Consider the following 22412-nt stretch of genomic DNA (forward strand, 5'->3'; position numbering starts at 1 on the left):
GGAGAGAGGGTGACGTGTCCTGTGATAGCTTGGGCTCTGGCTGCAGGAGGCCTTGACAATGTGTGAGAATAAGACCAGAGGATCTTAGAGCTGAGATTCATCTGGTTCAAGCATCCCATCTTACAGAAGGAAAGCCAAGATCTGTAGAGGTGGAATGACCTGCTTATGGTCATCACTGTGTAATTGCTGGGCTGGAAAAGCAGCAGATAACCTTCTTTTCAATCCAGAGTCATTTCTCCTCTACACTGTCCTTGAAGCTCTTGGGAGAGAGGAGTAGTGACACGAAGGCACTGAGATCCCTGTTCACTCTCAGAAACTTAGTACTGCTGATGAAAGCAGTTTCTTGAAAAAGAAAGATTTGTATAATATTTCATGTTGCGGTGCTCCTAGCTTACACTGGGTAGCCCGCAAACCTGCTTCAGTTAGAGCACTGAGGAGACACGCTGGATGATGGGAAAGCTTCTCTTCCATGCTTGTGCTTATCCTCCTTCAGAATTCAGAAAGTTAGCTACCCTGAAGTTGCCCTATAAATCATACTGTCACACACAGCGACACGAGCATAGAATGACGTAATCTTTTCAGGGGCAGAGGTATAATTGCACGATTTAGGATGTAACCAAGATGCAAATGGGGTTCAAATGCTATTTACAATTTTATTATGTAGCTGGTATGTGTTGGGCATTGTGTGTGCTGTGTTCTCTCCTTGCACTGAAAGGTTACACATTTGCGAGTGTGTCCCCATCATCATTCCAAATATGAGGACACAGAAACTCAGACAGGTCCAATAACTTGCCCAGCATCCCACTCATAGAAAGTGCTAGAGCTGCTTTTGGAATGCTCATGGGCCTGGCTTCTAATTTTACTATAATTTTCCTACCATGTCATACTGCCACCATTAGGTCCCACACAAGAAAGTAACCAAACAAACTTTAAAAATGTATTTCAAAAGCAATATATATTTATTGTAGAAAAGGAAAAACTACAGGTAACCGAGAAAATGAAATCCATTCAGAAAATGAGACTATGGCACATGATTAGCGTATTCATGTCTATCAGCCCAGACTTTTCCTCTTGTTCCCACCTCTGTGCATTCACCCAAATGGAATCAGTTGGGCCCACTTTTGTCCCTTGTTTTTCACCCTTGGTTCAGTCCCATTGGTTAGCTGTGCCCCATGAATACTTAATACAGTGTCTGATAATGATGGAGCAGTTGGGCCTCAGCACAGCATTGGGGGTCACAACCACAACCAAGAGACCTAGGTTTTAGTTTTGGTTCCGCCACTGACTTGTTCTACGCTGTGTGGCAAGTGGCATGTCTTCCCTGGGACTTAAGTTTCCTTATGGGTAAAATGAGGGAATGGACTTGGATCTCTACTGCTCCTGGTTCTGCTACTTTCTGATTCCAGCTATGATTCAGCGTTACGTTGTCAGGCTCATGTAGAGGAGTGGATGGAGAGATCGCAGTTCTTTCCTACAACAGTCTGGTATGTTTCTCAAGCAGATAGGTGTTGCCCTGTATGTGGCAGTGGGTGACATACTCTTGGTCCCCAGACATTTTGGGTCAATGCCATTCTTGCCACTTGGATCTTTGAGTAGGGACTGTGAGAAACTGGAGTCTTAGGCAGAGGAGAGATATGTTTCTGGAAAGAAGTTTTGAGGCTCATGTAACTGAAGATATGATAGCTTGGTAAAACTTGATTCCTGCCTGACAACCCCTGTGCACTGAAGAAAAGGAGAGGCAGCTGTTGGGGTGTCTGCAGTCACTGGCTCAGCAGGTGATTGTCAGTGAGAGTTCCATCTTAAAATTTTATTTCATAACAGTCAGTGTTATTATTTTCACTGTGTACTTACTCTATGCTAGTTCCTTTATATACGTTATTTCTAGACCTCAAAACTGCTCCATGCCTGACATGTGATGGCGCAGTGGATAAAACGTTGTCCTGGAATGATGAGGTCACTGGTTGGAAACCCTGGGCTTGCCCTGTCAAGGCACACATGAGAAGCAACTACTATGCATTGATGCTTCCTGCTCCTCCTCCTCTCCTTTCTCTCTGTTGCTTTTTTTCCTCTCTCTAAAATCAATAAATCTTTTAAAAAACATACTCTGCAGAGTGTTATTATTTGCTTTTTCCAGATGAGGCTCAGAGAGGTATGATAATTTGCCTGTGCTCATGTAACAAGTGAGGAACATATCTACAATGCTAAAGTTCAGACCTTACTGTTTCATCTTCTCTCTCGTGCATCATAAATCTCTGCCTCTGTTGAACCATTCCCAACAGCTTAAAAACAAGTTCTGGTATTCCTCCATCCTAAAAAGAATACCCATCTTTGGAGCTTCATTTCCATTTTGTTTTTGTCTAATACCCACTTCTTGGAAGAGTTGAAGAGTTGCCCACACATCTCAACTTCCTCTTCCTCTTCAGTCTGCCTTCTGCTTCTGTCACTCAACTAGAGCTTTTCTTATCAAGGTCATATGAACCTCCATATTACTCAGTTCATTAGGCATTGTTTTTCCTCTTCTCATCTGATGCATTAGTACAGTTGACCCCTCCTCCTGCTTTTTCTGCCTGGGGGTTTTATACTCATCTTCTAAACTGATGCTCCTGTACTTATTCCTGGGTCTTTTGTTTCTATGAGTGCTCTCCCTAAGTGACCATATTCTTTACCAGGGCATTAAATACCATCTGTGTGTACATGACTTCCAAATAAATGTATAGCTCTAATTCAGACTTTTCCTCTGACTTCCTATGTAGTATGTTCAATCACGTACTTGACATTTCCGTACAGATCTCAGATTTAACATATCCCAAATATTGATAGAACTGTTGGATCTCCCCCCAAACTTGTTAGTTTTCTGTCATTAGATGGTAATATGCTGCCTTTTTGCTCCCTAACTCTCAGTTCACCTGCAAGCCTGTCATATAAACCTGCTGGCTGTGACTTGGAGCTCTTCACCCATGTCCATCCCCACTCTCCCTACATGAGATATGCCAGTGTCCAGTCTCGTCCGGAGTAGTTCCTGCATTAGTCTCCTGACTGTTTTCTCGGCTTCTACTTCTGCCTTCTTCCAAATTGTTCTCAACATCATACTCAGATCCAGTGTTAGCAACTGTAGGCTAATCTGTGATTGTCTTGATTAAAACTACTCAGTGGCTTTTTTTTTGCCTTTACAAAAACCATTCTGATTCTTTATCAAGATCTGTGAGGGTCTCTGCATGATCTGGCATGTGTTCGCCTAGCAGCTTCCTGTCATGTCACTTCCCCTCACCTCCTGCATGTCAGCTCTACTGGCGTCCTCTAGTCCCTGAATGTACTTTGCTCTTCCCAGCCCGAGAATCTGCACAGCTCGTTTCTCTACCTGAAACACCCAGTCCCGGCTTCTGGAGTGGCTACTCATCGCGTCCTTTAGGCCGGTCCTGATGTCGTCATTGAGAAGCTGTCTCTGACTGTGTTGTCTCAGGGCCTTTCCTTGTCTTCCATGTTCTTCTGTCCTCACTCCTTCTCTGGTTTCAGATGACACTACCACAAGCTGTGTGCTTTCTGGTACACTTGTTTGTTCTCCAAGTGGACAGGCAGGAAGCTCCACAGCAGTTTTGTAAAATGACAAATTAGACTTAAAGTGAGGCTGAAATAGGAAATCCCATTTCTCATGGGAAGGTTGGGATCAAACTGTTCCATCCACATACTTCATGCCATGTATACTCCGAAACTGTAAACAACTTCAAGGTTAAGCAAAATGCTGTTGGAAGGGCCTTGAGTGTCTGACAGACACTTAAAGGCAGTGTGAAGGTTCACGCTTGTGGTGCAAATAGTCATTGCTTTCCTTCCTTCTTTCCCATACTCACCTAAGCATGGGAAGCACAGCTAGGGTGGTCTTGGCCCTGTCTCCTGGGCTTGGTTCTGGAAATACTCAAATTTGGTTTCTCTTGCTTAGTAGGAAATGCAGTCTGTTTGATGAGACATCTTTCTGAATTTCTCGCATACTTGAGTTCCTTTGACTGAGTTGAAAGTTTCTGGTGGGGGTTTATTGTATTTGGTGCACTGAGGCAGAATGGAGAGACTCTGAACCAGAGTGGGCCTTGAATATTTGTTTTAATCATGATTACTTTGAGAAAAGAAAAGTAAAAAAATTACCTTGAGCCTCAGTTTTCCCAGCTGTAGAACAGGAGAATTAGATAAGATGGCTTCTTCAGCCCCTCCCAGTTTTAACTATCGAGAAATCTGATTCCTGTTGAAAAGGTATGGGTTCTGATCCTAGAGGCAAACACAGAAACTGCAGCCTTGAAGGAAGCAGACCCCCTTTTCTCAGTCATTTTAATGGAGAAAATGTGAATACTTTCCTAGAAGGAATGACACATTTCTTGGAGATTGAGACGCTTCAAGTTAACTTCTGAGTGCTCTTGCCTGACTTGGAGTTTATTGGAAATTGTCTAAGGGAAAAATATTTTAGAGTTTAATGATTTGGGGCTTTTAATGATCTACTTCACCTTACTAGGGTTTTTAAAAGGTGACTCGACTGAAAATAAGTGCCCCCTTTCAAGCTGTCACCCCCCCGCAAAGGAATCTTGTCACTTGAATGCAAGCACAGATAGCTTGCTTGGTCATCCAGAGGACTGCCCTCTCCTGAAAAGAGGCCACAGACACGAGAGGAAGGAAGGCTGCCTTCCTTCCTCCTCTCCCAGTGTTACAAAGCTGAGTCAGGAAGAGTCCAAGCAAATGCATGATTTTAATACGAATTTTAGTTTTCATTCAGATGGTAACTTAACAGCTTGCATCTCTTTTATTAATTGTTCTTACTATGGACTGGCATTTATACTTGATGCTTATTTCACTTGTTCCCCAAACATCCTTTGGGTTGGATGGTAGTTTCTCGTTGTTATTCCAGATGAAGAAACTGGGATACTTCGAGGAATAACTTGCTAAATGAAGGCTCAGTTAGCAAGTGATTGGGTTGGGACTCTAACCAAATAAATGAGTAATGAATCTTTCTTTGCTCTTATAAGGTAGCTAACAGCATTTTCAGCATTTTTAACGGTAGTGAAAAGATAATAGGGAAATTAATGACACTCAACTCACCAACCAAGTTGTATTTGTTCTCCATTCTTTTCCTAGAAATGCTGGGTGTTTTCTTTTCATTCAGTCCTGTCAATATTTTTTCTTTCTAGGATGCTTCATTTTAAACACTGTAGAAGTGAAATCAAACCCTGAATTAAAATAATGAACAGTCATATTTTGTATGGTCACATAATATATAGTATTTCCCAAAGGGTTAATCTTATTTGTAACTTAGAACCATCCTGACCTGTTGCTTTAACTGTTTTAATAATACAGGGTTTTCTCCTCCCCCAAAGAGGCCCACTTTTTTCCCCAATCACTTTAATTATGTGAGCTAGAATCCTGTTTCTCACACATCTTCAGTTCTCAACCTTGTTAAAATTAATCATATAATCCCCCTTTAAAACATAGTATTAAATCACCATAGTAACACAGTATCCAAGCTTTATAGATAAAACATAACAGCCATAAGAGGGTAGTGTTTGGTGTCCCCTCGACAGCTCTATAACTTTTATAGAAATGTGTTCCTTCTCCAGGCCTGTCTAAGGTGGAGGGATAGCATTACTTACACCTGTTTTATTACCATGTTGCTTTTAAATTGCCACCTTGTTTTTGTTCATCGTCCTAGTTAAAAAAAAGGCGAGTGGAGCACCTTCTTTTCTCTTAGAATTATTTTCTTGTACTCTGTAACCACTTTCCAAGAGATGGAATTATTTCTTTACTGCCTATTCCTGGGTAGGGTCCATTGACTTTTTATTCTGGGTACCTTGGAGACCTCTTTAATTTTCTTATGCAGTTTATATGAGGGAGTTTTAGAAAGGGAGGTTGTCTGTATTTGAAAACTTAATTCATATGGTATCCAAAGACTCAAAACGTCTACCATTGGAAAAGGACTGGTGAGCCATGTGATGCTTATTCCACTGACAATTTATCAAGTAGGTGAGAGCAGCTATTTGCATATATTATCAATTTGAGGATATCTTGTAAATGCAGCATATAAACCATAATATGAGTCAATGAGTTTCTTTGAAAAAGTCAGTGTCAAATTCTAAAATGTTATAATAGCGTACATTTAGGTATTAGAATTTGGAATATTTAAATTTTTAAAGAGGAATCCAAACTAAACTGGTAAACTGATTTTTAGAAATGCATTTTAAAACATTTTATAACTCTTAAAAAAAAGAGTTTAAGGATTAATCTGATTAGTAATATGATTTTTAATTTTTTAAAACAGACATTTTCTATTTTATGTTGCTTTTATATGTGGTTTGGTGATTTTTGTGTTAATGCGGGAATTTTTAGCCTTTTTTTCTTTAATGTCTTTTTTAAAAACCTTGTTTACATTTCTTAGAAAGCATTTTGCATTGTTAAGACATTTGGTATGTCTGTCCTGTAAAGTGTAAAATATGTCCCTCATAAATTAAAAGATGATGAAAGCATCGGCCTAGCATATGGAAGTCCCAGGTTCAGTTCCCGGCCAGGGCACACAGGAGAAGTGCTTATCTGCTTCTCCACCCCTCCCCCTCTCCTTTCTCTCTAACTCTCTCTTCCCCTCCCGCAGTTAAGGATCCATTGGAGCAAAGTTGGCCCGGGCACTGAGGATGGCTCCTCAGCCTCTAGAATAGCTCCAGTTGCAATAGAGCAACACCCCAGATGGGCAAGAGCATCACTTTCTAGTGAGCTGTTGGGTGGATCCTGGTCAGAGTCTGTCTCTCTGCCTCCCCACTTCTCACTTGAGAAAAATACCCCCCCCAAAATAAATAAATAAATACAAAAAGAAAGACAGAAAAATTATGAAAGATACAGGAATTTAGGAAAAAGTAATAGCTAACTTTGCCTTCTTGTGTTCCAGCTTCTCCCCTTAGTATGTCTGTGAACTTGATTCAGTTTCTCAGTTTTCTTTTCTGTACAATGGGAACATCTCCAAGTTCCAGCTCTGTTGCTGAGACAAATGAGATGGTTTATGTGAAGTGTCTCACTCTGTGGTCAACACGCAGCAGACACTAAAGTTATTCCACTGCAATCACTGTTATTTCCTGATCTAGAGGAATGATTAGGCGAGCAAGTTAATGGTCATTTTGCACCTTGCTGGTAGAGAAGGCTTTGGTGTTCCTTAGGCCTAACTTTAAAATTCAGTGTTTTGCAATCCACCAGTTGGCACCTTAGGCATTGCCACTCTAGGCTATTTCCTCAGATACCAAATGAGGTTAATAGAATGCACCTTTCATGATTTGAGGGGTGACTGACCATGCTGCCTGCCTGAGCTCCGTAAGAAGGTATGCTGGCTGTGATGAGTAGGCACTAGAATATGCTGCTTGCTGCCCCCCACCCCCTTTTTTTAGTGGCTCACAATCTGTTCCCTTGAAGTGTGTAAATTTTCAGTTCATTTATAAAGAGTTCCACCGAGAAAGGAAATGGTACAGGTTCAACGACTTGTCATGATTAGATACTTTATCAAGAAACTCACTGCACATTCATTTTTTTCTTTGTTCTCTCTTTGCTGCAGCCTCACAGTTAGCCAAGTTGGCCAGAACTTCACATTCGTGCTCACTGACATTGACAGCAAACAGAGGTTCGGGTTCTGCCGCTTATCTTCAGGAGCGAAGAGCTGCTTCTGTATCTTAAGGTAAGGGAGAAGGGCTTTGCTCATCGCATCAGCGAGTTCTGTGAAACAATGGCCACTTTTGCGTTGTTCTTCTGTAATTAAATTTTCCAGCTGCTCTTTTTATTTTCCTATCTTTGTCCCACAAGTCACTGCACTAGGGGAGGAGGACTTCACAGTGTTGTCCTTGCACTGTAAGCTCTGCAGATAACCGTATTTATTTATTTGTATCACATCCCCGGGGTGTAAAGGGCCCGTCGCCTCCGTGGAGTGTGGGGAAGCTGGGGAGCCAGCATGGCTTCGGTTCCCCTGCTGTTATCTGGAGCTGTCAGAAGTTAGCCTGTCAGGCTTCCCCTTGGACGTTTTGTATATATAAGATTATTAATAAAGTATGTGTCTGTGGCTCAGGACGTCTCGCAGACACTGATTGTGCCCTCCTCAAAGTAACACCCTTGCCCCCTTTGGGTCAATGAGTGAGTGACTGTTTCCCAACTAGGCTACCGTTGGGAGAGGCCTGGAAAGAGGACTGAATCCTGTAAGCAGTCTTTAGGTCTTCTAAAACCCCCTCGTCCACCAGAGCCGGGCTTGCCTAATGCTGTTTCCTCCTGCCAGAGGGTGAGGCGTGTTCTGGGCTGGGAGGCGGGATGTGTGGAAAGCGGCTCTGGAGCTGCTGGCTCTGTGGGCTCCTGCTGGGCGTCTCCTGAGGGGGAAGTAACGGCTTCCACACACGCTCCTCTCCATCTGCCCGGTTAAGTAGGTGTCAGAGGGGCCTGCCTCCTGTCTCTCTCTGCTCATGTGGAGCAGCCCAGGGCAGGATGGCAGGACGGTGGGGAGGCGCCCCTGACAAAACCCGGCTCCCCAGTCCCAGCTTTGGGCCTGGGGATAAAAGGCCAGACCCTCTGTGAGTGCCAGAAGGAGTAGTTTTCTGGTGTGTTAGTCCCTGCACTTTCTTCTCGTCTTCACCGGGAAAAGAGCCCCTGCCCCTCCAGCACACACACCCTCACACTGGGAGGGGAAGAGGGCTGACCCTGGAGTGCCTTCGCTCTGTGCTGTCGGTCCGATTGCTGCGTCTGGCTTTCCCTGCACAAACGTTCTTATTATTTGTAATCAGCAAATGAACTGTCTTCTTCATTAAGCATAGCATCTGTAACTGGGGCGCGAGAGGGTAAGTGTCAGAAAGCCATAGGAAGAGAGTCCAGCCCCAACGCTTGGTGGGGTGAACGTGGAGGGAGAGCCCTTGGAAGCGTGTCTAGCCTCCGGAGCCCGGCCCCTAGCCCCCGGGGCTGCCTGCCCAGAATGTTGGGCTCTGAGGTAAAGGGTTGTTTACTTTTTGATTTAGCGATGTTGGTCTTTTTTATTGATTTTTAGAGATGGGGGAGAGAGAGAAAGAGAGAGAGAGAGAGAGAGAGAGAGAAAGAGAAGGGGGAGGAGCAGGAAGCATCAACTCCCATATGTGCCTTGACCAGGCAAGCCCAAGGTTTTGAACCGACAACCTCAGTGTTCCAGGTCGACGCTTTATCCCACTGCGCCACCACAGGTCAGGCCCCGATGTTGGTCTTTTTTATTCTTCTTTTTAAAGAAAAATTTCTCTTCCATTTTTTTCCTAATGTTATATATCAGCCTTGGTCAGGACACTGCATATCTGTGCAGTCATTTAGAGCAGTGGTCCCCAACCCCCAGGCCGCGGACTGGTACTGGTCCGTGGGCCATTTGGTACCAGTCTGCAGAGAAAGAAGAAATAACTTACATTATTTCTGTTTTATTTATATTTAAGTCTGAACGATGTTTTATTTTTAAAAAATGACCAGATTCCCTCTGTTACATTCGTCTAAGACTCACTCTTGACGCTTGTCTTGGTCACATGACACATTTATCCATCCCACCCTAAAGGCCGGTCCATGAAAATATTTTCTGACATTAAAGCGGTCCATGGCCCAAAAAAGGTTGGGGACCACTGATTTAGAGGAGGTGAGGATTTGAGCCAAGTTCTTGAAGTTTTGCAGAAAGGCCCGTCCCATCCCCACCAAATATTTTGAGTTATGTCGTTTTTTCCGTTCAGAGAGAGAGAGAGAGAGAGAGAGAGAGTGTGTGTGCGCATGCGCGTGTGCACATGCGTTGGGTTTGTTGGGGGTGGGGGATGACTGAACTGCACTATCACATTCACTCAGCATATTTTTGGGAGTGGAAAACCATTTATTTAAAAATTTAAATTAAAAACTTGCTCTCCCCTAATTCTAGCTTTTGACTTTGTGTGTCTATATGAAGGGTCATGGACTTCCTGTTTGCAAGAAGCTCATTGAGTAGCCTTCACGCTGTCGTCATTTAGAATGAAAAATAGCAGTAATTGGTGTGTTTCGTATCTGTTATACTAACTTGGCACCATGGAAATATATCTGGTGGGTTGATTCATTCGTTTGTCAGCCCTTAATCGAGTGCCTACTATTAGTTAGTCCCTGCCCTTGCGGAGCTCCCAGGACTAGCTGGGGAGATGGATGGTCACACTACAGTGTGCTATATATGATACACAGAGCGGTCCCATGGCACAGTGTCATCTTACTATTGCTCTTCCAGTGCTGGTGAATAGTGACTGTGGAGTGAAGAGCGCAATATGAATTCTGGTACGTGCGTTTCATGGCTATGCAACATGAGTTGGGGTGGAAGCCTCACTTTATTGTATCCAGCTTGTGCACACGTAAAGGGCTCAACAGTGACGCTTTGCCTGCGCTTGGTGTGGGGACATTGCTGGGGTGAGACATGAATGGAAGAGTTTACTGTTAACCCTGGAGGACTGGTTGGCGACATGTCCAGTGGAGAGTAGAGTGGTCTGTTGGGAGAACATGAGCACGATTTGGGTCTGGTTTACATTATTAGCATTGTCCTCTTTTGCTGCTTGGTCTCCTTGCCTTTTTTAGTTGCTTTCCCTTTAGTTAACCTGTGCCTTGAGGTCTAATCACCATTTTTAGTGTGCCCACTGCTCTAACTCACGTCTGCTCATAAGCCCTCTCTACTCTTTCCATTTCTTCTCATGAAGGATAATGTCTGTGCATTATAGCCTCCACTGATCCTAGCTTCTGAGGATCCCTTCCTTCTTGACTGCTCTCTCAAGTTCACGTGCTCACTGGTCCATATGAGCCAGTGGACCCTTTCTGCCTTCACACGTTTACCCATTCTCCCAGACTCGGCGTAGGCACGCCGGGCAGGCTTCTCTAGGCAGAGGTAATCATCCCCTCCTCGGGCTGAGCCTGGATGCTTCGCATACTTCAGTTATACACTCATAAGCCTCGCGTAACCTTTGTCTTTCTCCTATTGGACAGTTAACTCTTTGGGGTAAAGACTGTGTGTTAAGCAACTTTGTATCTCCAATCCTTAATATAATGCCTGACCAAGAAGACAGTGTATATATGGCTTTCAGAGACCAGGAGATGCATTCCATTTGGATGGAAGAACACAGCACTGAAAGCTCTAGTTAGAGGAAGGCCTCATGGGACACTAGCTGAAAGAGGGAATATGAAATACAGTTAGTTTCAAAAGTATGGTTCATATCATCAAACTTATTTCATGTTGTAAGAGATGAACCTTTGAATCTCAGTTACAATCCTGTGCTAAGTGACAGGCCTTGTGTCCATAAAAGACTAGACCATCAGCATTACAAATTTAAAGTTAATGTCACAATGAAAGGTTCTTAGATTTTTTTTTTTTTTTTTGTATTTTTCTGAAGTGAGAAGCAGGGAGGCAGAGAGACAGACTCCTGCATGCCCCCAACCAAGTTCCACCCAGCACCCATTAGGGAGCAGTGTTTTGCCCATCTGGGGTGCTGCTTTGTTGCAAGTTGCAACCGGAGCCATTTTAGCACCTGAGGCGGAGGCCATGGAGCCGTTCTCAGTGCCCAGGCCAACTGTGCTCTAATGGAGCCTTGGTTGCAGGAGGGGAAGAGAGAGACAGAGAGAAAGGAGAGGGGGAGGGGTGGAGAAGCAGATGGGCATTTCTCCTGTGTACCCTGACTGGGAATCGAACCTGGGATATCCACATGCCGGGCCGACACTCTACCACTGAGCCAACCAGCCAGGGCAGATACTCTTTATATATTAACTTAATAGGTTCATTGTTAGGGGCATTCCCTGTTCCTGCCACTAGCCTATAAGCTCCGTGAAGGCTGGAAATTTTTATCTGTTTTGTTCACAGATACACACAAAGAATATTAAAAAATGTAGTTGTACTAGAGTATAAACAAGTTTCGTTAACACAAGTACCATGGTATGTAAAGTCAAGTGCATGGTTTCTCCTGGTTAACTAGTTTATTTTATTAAAGGTTTTTAATTTTCCTTGAAACTCATTATAATATTATTTAACTAGTAGCTGGATGGTACTTAGGACTAGATTAAAAACACCAGCTAGGAGAACAATGGCTATCAATTAAGTTAGTTGCTCTTCATTTTAAATGTGAAAGAGTATTTAGCATTTTCAGAGAGCACTGTCTGCATTTGATGTGGTACAGCACTTACTTCTGAAATCTTTCAAATATAAAAGAAAGTGACCTATAGAACCAACCAAAACAATTTTTGTGGCTACTGCTTTGCCTAAATGACACGTACCCATCAAGAGCATAAGAGTTCAAAGCCATAGCCATGTTGTTTGGTAGGGGGTGGGGGTGGGGGGTGGATTATAGGAGCTATGTCATATAATACTAATGTGTCTCTATAGCCAAATAGAACATTTCAGAAACTAGAATACATTTGAGAAAGATACAACTTGTTTCATCAAGACAGTATATAAAATTTTTGTTTAACATTTTAAATTTTTATTCAATTGCTAAGTAACTTAGTACCTAGACTATATAAGGAATGAGCAATGCATAAATAACACTTGGTCTTCGGCTTTGATTTACCTCAAACTCCCTTAAAACAGGCATAAAGGTCTAGCCCTAGCTCCCTATATGATGAGAACCTTTCAGATGTCATGTTCATCCAAATTTTTTATGAGCTGAACACATTCTGTGCTTGGTATTATGAACTGAAAACAATATGTACTTTTGTCCTTTACCACATTTAAAATTAAATGTGCTTCTGGGTACAGTGCTCCCAGGCCAGCTCTGATTCTGATACCCACCTCCCATGTCACGTCTATCCTCTCTGTTTTGGAAGCACTCAATCTTTGGGAAGGGACTATGTAAACAATTAATTAAAATATGATGTGGTAAGTGCTATTTGAAAAAAAAAATATGTGCAAGGTTCTGTGGGGTCACAGATTAGGCAGTGCCCAACTCTGGCTATAGAATCAGGGGAAGTGTTGCTGATAGTTCCCAGTTAAACTGGGTCTCACAGCATCAGTGGGGGCTTGCCAGGAGGAGAATGGCAGGAAAGCGCTTGAGGTGGTGAGAGCTGGTGTGCGCAGACCCAGAGAACGAAAGGTAGAGCAAGATGAGATGCTGAGAATTTGATAAGAGGACAGTAGCAAGAGATGATGCCATAAAAGTGCTGGGAACAGATTATGGAAGAGGAGCTCACGATTGTGGATCTCCATACAGATGGAGTGCCATCAGATGCTTCGGGGCGGACTTCAGGAATGCTGATGTTTGCAGACTGAGGGTAAAGTGGCTTTTCTACGTGAAATTGCTTCAGATCTTCTGGTACTGTTAGAAGGGATGCTGCAGGTCACTTTGGGAGTAGCACCTTGACTTAAATTGGAGTTTTCAAGCCCCAACTTTAGGATTTTTGTTTGTTTTTAAACTATAATTTAATGAAATATGTTCCTGGGCCCTTGTTGGGGAGTACTGTCCTTCTTTCCATGCAAGCTGGCATACTGGCTTGTGCTTAAACATTAATTGTGTTGAGTGAGAACCATCTTCCTTCTGGAACACTTTCTAACTTAATGGCAGGAAGAACTATTGCATCTTTTTTCATCCGTATTGTACTCTTTCTACTACAAACACAGAAAAAGCTTAGTTTTCATCAAGAAAAAGAAGCTAGAAGTAATAAGAGTCTGGTTTTTAAAACTTTGGCTGCTCTCTCTACCTGTTCTAGTATTTTTTTAAACACACATAGTTCAGGAGAAAAATCAAAGGACTCTTTTCTTAGGCAGGTGTGGTGGCAGAAGCCCTTTTGGATTGTGTGTTATCTGCTTTAGTTTAAAATGTGTATGGGGTGGAGGTGGGAAAGGCAGTTGGGAAGGAAGGCTGTGGGGACAGCTCCTAGATTTTTACCTTGAAAGCAGGTGCTGCTGAAATATTCCAGAAACAGATGGAATCTCCTATTCTTGTTTTAAGCTATTTATAGTTGTCTCGCCTGAGGGTACCCTGCTATACAAAATGCACAGCCTGATGTTTGAGGGCAGTCTGGGCATCAAAGCTGGGGCCCCTCTGGGAGAGATCAACCTTTCTTCCCAATGCCTTAAATGCCATTTGGGAAACCTGGACCGTTCATACTATTTAACAGAAAACTTTCCTCTGCTTTTTGCTTGTTTCCATCTCTCTGGAGCTGTTTGATTCCTTTTTAATTCCTCCCCTTAAAAGTTACAATGAGCACAATGTTGTTTTCTGGGTAGTCAGCTGGAAGAGGGCCCAACTGCTGTGGTGGATTATAATTCCACCCATTGCGGGTCCTGGAACATGGCTTCTGTTGGAAGCCAAACCCATGGGATAGGGCTCTGGTTTACTAGGCCCAGGGCCCTTTCTGAGATCCTCAGTATTTTGAAAGGCTTGCATGAGGTGAGGAGACAGGAGGGGGTGATGTGCTCATCAGAAACATCACTTTGTGGGAGGTTATAACTTTCTTAATTAAAAAAAGTGGGGTATGTTGCATGTTTTATTGTCACACAGATGCCTTCATGCTTAGAAACGTATCATTCTCTGGGGAGCCACAACTCAGCAACAGTAACAAGCTGTACTATTTAAAGAAAATCACCTTGGAAGAGAAGAAAGGGAAATAAATAGAACTGCCCTCACTGTCCTGAGGCCTGCTAGTTGAAGGCTGGGAGGCTGGGTGGTTGGAAAGACAGGTGTGTCTTCGTACCAGGATCCAGCCACAGGGCTATCCATTGTAGGAGGAAGCTTCTTGTCTCCTCCTGATCCTTATCCAAGGAAACCAGCCTGATTCAACCTCTCCTCAAGCAACCTGAGCCCAACGTTGTAGGTATTCAAAATTCCAAGACTTGGGCTAAACGAAAATTTTCATTATGAGACTGAATGAGTTAGACATTACAAGAAGAAGATGTGGCATTTTCTCACATTGTTTTGAAAGCAGAGCACTTCCTTATCTTAATGCTCATGAAGCTTGCTTAGTACAGGGCAACGCAGTGGAAGCGCCCAGGAGCTCCAGGAGGACACTTCTGTTGTCTTTCGTTTTCCCCAGACCTCACTTACCTGATACCTCCAGAAACTGTGGCTGATGGTAATGTTGTTACACCATTAAGTCAGGACAACTTACTACAATGTAGAAGAGAAGGTGGAATTAGCATTTATGTAATATGCCAGGTGGTCTGCATAATTCTCATTTATTCTTATTACGACCCTATGAAATCCTTTCCATTGTAGAGATATAGGGGTAGAGACAGAGAGATACAGTGACTTGCCCAAGATCTCACCAGGAGGAACTGAAGGAATTTGGTTTGGAACCCAAAAAATTCCAATCCAAAGCTCGCCCTCTTAACTGCTTTGGACTTATTTCCTGTAACTTTCTTTTGACTCTGATTCACAACTTCAAATTTTATTTTCTTGCCACCAAAGCTACCTTTACAAGTTTTGAAAGTTTGTTCATCTCGCTATATAGATTTTGTTTTAAGAGCCATGGTGAGTAGTGTGCCATTGCACAGTGATCTCAGATGTGAGCTTAAAGGGCTCTTAGTAATAATACGCTACAGCTCACCCTCATTTTATAAATGATGAAGATGGGACCTGAAGAAGGAAGATTTAATCTCCGTTCTTTAGCTGGCCAACAGCGATCTTCTGACCTCCATCCAGGGTGTCCAGGATAATGGAGGTGATTCTTCCACCTCTGGAGAATAAGCACATGACCACCTGGGACTAAGGTTTTCAAACTCAGTAACCCTTCATTTAGCATCAAGGGGTCATATTCCCCTTTGGCTAGCGTCCCTGCCATCTATGTGAACAGTCCAACCATATGATTGTAGAGAATAATCAGTTTTCTTTAAATCTGATGCAGGGTGTGTTTGAATGGAAAACCAGTAAAACTGAGCCTGCCTTCTGAAAGAAAGAGTCTTAAGAATTCCACACGAGGGACCTTTTTTGGGAGATGGAAAAACATTCTACAGGAGAGGCTTGTTGGTGCTCTCTGGTTGAGTTTGAGTGTCAACAATTTTTCTTGGACCTCCCTGTAAGCAAACCACTTTCCTACAACAGCAACAACCAGCGGAAGGATTTATTTGAGCCTTATCTTTGCTTTTTACTGAGCAGGAGGTAGAAAGGAAAATAACTCCATATGCTTCACACCTAAAACTGCCCCTTGGATCTGAGCTACACTCTTTCTTTAAGAGCCAGGTAGATTTGTGAATACAAAAAGGAGTCTGAATTTAGGTTGTCTGGCCCTTCCATTGATCAGTTTTAAAAGCAGTAGGAAGCCTAACGTTTCCCCTCATCGTGAGAGGCTCCAGCCTACGGGTAACAGTGTACCTCTTTACATCAGACAGAAAAACCACTATGCCAGCTGAAGTTTGAAGAGCATACAGTTTTAACAGTTGTGAGCCACTTATTTTTCAGATGTTAATTTTTGAGATTATGAAGATATGCTTCCTCATTAGAGGAAGTTAGAAAACTTCAGAAGACTAAGAAAAGCAATCTATCATCCCATGACTCCTATAATGACTAGGGGTGTTTCCTCCCTTGAATTGGGATCTTGCTCTAGTTATAGTTTTGTTTCTAGCTTTTACTTATTATATTGTAAGCTTCTTTACATATCATTAAATATTCTTTCCTGAGGATGTTTATGATTGTATAATTTATTTGTATGAGACTGATTTATGAGGAAAGAAGCTCTTAGTAATCTGAAAAATTGTTTCTTGCTAAGACTTATTTCTTTTTTTTTTTACTTATTTCTTTTTTTAAAAAATGTTTTTGTTATAGTGAATTTGTTATTCAGCTTATTACTTTGGTATTTTTGTTTAAAAAAAAAACCCTCAACTGCTTTTTATCTTAACTTATATACTATTGCCTGATTCTTGACAGTGAAGAATAGTTTGTGGTTGTTTTTTTTAAAGATTTTATTTATTCATTTTAGAGAGGGAAGTGAAAGTGAGAGAGAGGAGGAGGAGGAGCAGGAAGCATCAACTCCCATACGTGCCTTGACTAGGCAAGCCGGGCTTTCAAACCAGCGACCTCAGCGTTCCAGGTCGATGCTTTATCCACTGTGCCACTACTGGTCAGGAAGAATAGTTATTAATGTTTTAAAAAAGTTTTATTTAGAAAATTAAATTTAATGGGGTGACATTGATCAATAAGACATAGATTTCAGGTAAACAGTTCTACAACATTTGAACTGTTGATTGTGTTGTGTGCCCATCACCTAAAGTCAAATCATTTTCCTACATTGTAGGGCAACCTACATTTCTCCCTCTTTATTCCCTTCTCCCCACCCTCCTTTCTCCCAAGTTACTAACTTTTAAAAACATCGAACATAAAATTCATAGTTAAATCAAGTGGTAAATAATGTATTTAGTTTACTTTTCCTTTCTATATTTCACTTTGTACATTTACATCTTCAAAGTAAGTAATCCTTTTTATTACTATTAGCATGAGTTATACTGGAAAATTGCACAAAATAATGTACCATAAAGGCAATACTTTTAAAATCAGGTGGCTGTATAAATTTTGATTTTTGAATATATTACAGTGAAAACAAATTACTCATATCTTAAAACTTTATGTAGAAATTTAGCGAAAATTTTAACATTGTAGATAAAATTAAATTCTGTATTATAGTATGTTGTGGAAATTGAATAGGTTTTTATTTCCCATTCATCAGACATGAAAGTACCAGAAATCTTCAGCAAAACCAAGGGCAATTGTTTTCTTTAACTCAATTCTCAAGTGCTAGACTGCCCCTATGGAGATTTTTAATCCCTTATCTATAATACAAAGCAATATTTACTACAAAATTAATTCTGAGAGGCATCGTTTATGGTTTCTAATCCATTCTATTTCAGATGTCTTTGAAGTAAAGTGGGCGGAGCTTTGTATGTGGGGTTAATTGTCCCATTGTTCATTTATTCAGTCTTGGTATTTTAACTAGCTCTTTATGTGTATTAATGAGCTCAAAATGCAGCAAAAAATGCTTGGCTCTAAAAAGTTGACATCTTAAAAAAACATTTAAAAGTATGATGGAAAAAGAAGTTGGGTGAAATTCAGTGTCCTGTAGTTTTTTGCCTGAGCTTTTAATGACTGGTTTCCTTTTCTTTAAAAAAATAAAATTCTTGTCCATAGAAAAGCAAGATGTTTTTTGGGGGGTAAGAAACAAAAAGCCACTGCAAACAAAAACAACTTCAACTTTAAAAGGCTCTAAAGAGAATATAATTGCTAGAGCCCAGCTTTCTGTTGAGCTAGGATTTTTACTGTCAACTCTGTTAAAAAAAAAAAAAAAAAGGTAATTTTGGATGCCAATTTTAGAGAAATTTCTTTGTACTTTTTCTTTTTTAGTATATGACAATACGCTAAATATTGATCATTCCCTTTAAGTAATCATTGTTTCTGACCATGGGAAACAATACTAGTTTTTATATCTTTGTTTAGTTTTTATTAAAATTCCCCAGGGATTATAATTTTAGATCTCTTTATCTGAAGAGGTAGTTTAAATTTCATATAGTAGGACTCACTGATCTTGACCCTTCTTCTGATTCAGTACTTGTGTTGTAATGGAAAGAATATTGGTGCTATATTTCATTTTTTTTAATCTTAAAATTGGGTTTATAATAAGATTTCATTTGTCTATCAATCTTCTTTGTCTCATCACTTCAGTGGTGACTTAAGAATAATACCAATTCAGAGTATTGTTGTAAACATTAAGTAAAACAGTGAATGCTTGTTAAAGTTGTTTGTATATTGTATCTACTGTATAATTGTTTAATTGTAACCCAGTGCATTCAGTTTGAAAATTGTGAAATATAACCTGCAAAAAGAAAAGTACATTAAGTTTAATTATATACACACATATATGAGTATGTATCTATTGTTATATATGGACACACAAACACACACAGAAGTATACACAATTATGTAGCAAATACCCATGCAATCACTATGTAAGTTAAGAAATTTCTACCCCAGTATAATTTTTTTGCCTTTGTATGTATCCCTAAATAATAGAATATAGTTTTGTCTGGTTTTGAACTCTGCATGAATTGACTTATACAATTTGGAATTGTTGTTTTAAGCCTTCTTTTCCTTAACTTTTAAACTTCATGCTGTTGCTTATTGTAGTTTTTTTTTCTTGTGGTATAGAGTTCCATTTTGTTAGAGCATGTTTCTGTTTTTTCATGTATTCAGCTGTAGATGACCATTTGGGCTGTTTCCAGTTTATGCCTTTTATGAACTTTCTTGTATGTATATCCTGGTGCACATAGGCACTAGGTTCTTCAATGTAGAAACCTGGGAACTTGGATAGCTATGTAGAGGGTATGTATATCTTCATCTTTATTGGATAATGCCAAATGGTTTTCTAAGTGCTAACTGTGCCGTTTTGCTGTCTGCCAGCTGTGGGTGAGCATTCCTGCTGCCGTTACTCCTTGCTTCTAGAGGAAGACATGCAGCAGGCTCTTCTCCCTTCTCACAGCCCGTGAGATCTAGGTATTGTCCTTCTTTACTTTCCCAAAGAGTCAGCTGGCCTCATTGTCCAAAGAGGCATTGCTAGAGAAAGAGCAGCCTCCAGGGTGGGAGAGGACAGTGACCATCTCTGAGAGGGGGAGGGAGCTGCAGGGTGACCTGCCTGAAGAGCACGGCCGGAGCCAGAGCGCGCACCTCCAAGTCCTGCGGGTGTGGCGTGTGCTCCTGGGTGCTCCATTTGCCCTTTTGGAGCCTTCATTTTCTCACATCTACTTTTTTTGTGAGGATTAGAGATAGTATAAGCAAAGGATCAAAGTAGGGTAATCATTGGCACCTTATAGTATTACACACTGCAGGAGTTATTAACAGGAGAGACCAGCTGTAGCATATACATTTCATTGTTGTACTTGTGATATGTGTGGCTTTGTACACAACCAAGTGTAGATGAGCCTGATTGTGACAACTTGATGGCCATGAGGTGGGCACTTACGCTCTGTAAAATTACGATCAGGGTGTAAAATTGTCCAACTTTCCTGGAAAACAATTGGCAATATATCTTCAAAACCCTTAGGCCCTGGCCGGTTGGCTCAGTGGTAGAGTGTAGGCCTGGTGTGTGGAAGTCCCAGGTTCGATTCCCATCTGCTTCTCCACCCTTCCCCCTCTCCTTCCTCTCTCTCTCTTCCCCTCCCGCAGCCAAGGCTCCATTGGAGCAAAGTTGGCCCGGGTGCTGAGGATGGCTCCATGGCCTCCGCCTCAGGCGCTAGAATGGCTGTGGCTACAAAAAAGCAACGCCCCAGAGGGGCAGAGCATCGCCCTGTGGTGGGCATGCCGGGTGGATCCCAGTGGGGTACATGCAGGGGTCTGACTTTCTCCCTGCTTCTAACTTCGGAAAAATACAAAAAACAAAACAAAACAAAAAACCCTTAAACTTATTCCCACTTTGGGGAATCTGATTTAAGGGAAGCTTAGAGATATATGTATGGATACATAGATGATGATGTTTTAGATACCATGTTGCCATTAAAATTATGTTTTTGGTGATTATTTAATAACATGGAAAACATCTTGGACAATATTATGCAAAAAAGCAAAATAAATTTTTATATATGATATGATATCTATTCTAAAAAAATATGGACGATTGGATACCAAAGTATACCAGTGATAAAAGGCAATGAGATCATGAGTGCATCTCACTTTCTTCTTTGTGTGTCTGTACTGAATGAAGTAGCTCTTCCTGTAAATTTATCCTGTCAAACTCAATTCAGATATTCACTGCACTACAGTCTACATATTTTTTAATTTGGAAAAATTGTTAACTACCTTCATAGAGCACATGATTCCAAATATAGAATGCCACAAATTGTAGTGCTTTAACTCCCAAAACAGTGACTGACACTGTAGTGTGTGTTGTCTCCCCCTAAGTTTGTGTAGTGGACTTGAGCTCTGGAATCAGACTTATGTTCAAATTTTGACTCTACCGCTTACTAGTTTTAGGATTGTAAGCAAGATAAGTCACCCTTCTGAGCCCCAGAATCCCCTTCCATAAAATAGAAAATACTTCCCGTGATTAAGTAAGATTTTTGGTGCTCAATCCAAAGTAATTATTCCCATGTTGCCTTGCAAGATTTAAAAATACCATCAGTTAGTAAATGTACCTTTGGTGTAAAAACAGCTTTCTGGGAAAGGGGAAGGGGGAGGGGGAGTGGAAAACCTTTATTAAAATTTCAGGTTGATTTCAGGAAGCCTCTTAATTTCAGAAACTTTAAAAGTAAGAGTTCATCCTAATTGATAAAGGATTGTATTAATGTCAGAGTGGGTTATTAACATTTGTCTTACAGATCATCACTGTTCCCCACTCACCTAGTTGACCTTATAATTTTCTTAGAAATCTCTATCTTATTTGAGAAAGAACTAGGAACCTATTCCCCATGCTGCCTCAAACCTGCTTTTTATGGCCTCAGGATCTCTGTCATAACCCGTTTTATGCTTTCACAAACTGAGCCCCTGGGGAGCTGTCTGCACTTTTCAGTGTGATCCAGCTGAATTTCTGCCTTCCCCACTCAAGCCCTTTGATTTGCCAGGTTTTTGTTCCTGTACCCTAAGGATGGACTGAGATTGCTGAGCACGGCCTCTCTGGTGCAGCAAAGTGAGAATTGTTTTTAATTGAGCAGAAACATGTGGAAAGATCAGGAATATCTCAAGGGATTACAGAAAAATTCCAAATTTGTACTACTTACAGCTTGTGTTTAGAACAGGGTCTGCTGGGAATAAATGTTAGTTAGTGTGGCCTGTGACCTTAAAAACTGTTGACATGGACTTCAGCCAGAAACTAGCCACAGACCTCCTTTGTTAAACTCATTCATAGCTCCTTGAAAACTCTAGTCAGTGAAAGTTGCCAGCTCCAATCCAAGCAGAGCCCTTTTTTTTTTTGTTTTCCCCTGCTTTGGAAACAGAGGACGCCCCTTAACCAGCAAGGCTTCTTTAATAGGGCTACATGGCCTTAAACGCAATTGGAATTGACAACTTCCTGGCTTGGGTTTGCCAACTGGCAGGGTTGTGAGGCCGAGGGGACAAACAGCGTTGGGGCGCTGTGCACTTGTGTTTGTGTATGTGCAGAGGGGACTGAACTCCAGAGCACCGTGATACCCTGTTCAACTCCAAGAGCAACTCTCTGGCCTCAATCGGACACGTCTTTCTGGCTGGGAGAGACAGTTCAGAATTATCTCTCAGTACTAGGAGAAGAGAAAACAACTGCCGCTTATTTTTGCCGATAATTCTGGCCTTTCCCTTCTTTCCTCAAAACCTCAGTTTAATCTTCTTATCCGGGTTGTGTTGCTCACATTTAGAATAAGAACGCACAACTCAGAGGGGGAATTATCATTTTGTTTTGTTTTGATTTTTGGATGATACTCAGCACCCACCCACTATGGGGCTTTACTAAACAAATTTTAATTTTTCTCCAGCTGAAGAGGCTGCCAGGATCTCTCT

At 41.5% G+C, this 22412-nt stretch overlaps 1 protein-coding gene across 12 annotated transcripts in view; it reads left to right on the forward strand.

Annotated features, from left to right (window-relative positions):
• The window catches only part of DENND1A (DENN domain containing 1A), a 499929-nt gene that overhangs the window by 153600 nt on the left and 323917 nt on the right, over positions 1-22412 (forward strand). For 11 of the 12 annotated variants that reach the window (XM_066256260.1, XM_066256258.1, XM_066256259.1 and 8 more), the window contains one exon: positions 7562-7681. In XM_066256260.1, the coding sequence (XP_066112357.1) occupies positions 7562-7681 (120 nt within the window). Of the gene's footprint in view, positions 1-7561; positions 7682-22412 lie in introns of those variants that run through there. The other variant, XM_066256270.1, reaches the window with a different exon arrangement.

This window comes from Saccopteryx bilineata, chromosome 2 (assembly GCF_036850765.1).
Source record: "Saccopteryx bilineata isolate mSacBil1 chromosome 2, mSacBil1_pri_phased_curated, whole genome shotgun sequence".
Classification (NCBI taxonomy): domain Eukaryota; kingdom Metazoa; phylum Chordata; class Mammalia; order Chiroptera; family Emballonuridae; genus Saccopteryx; species Saccopteryx bilineata.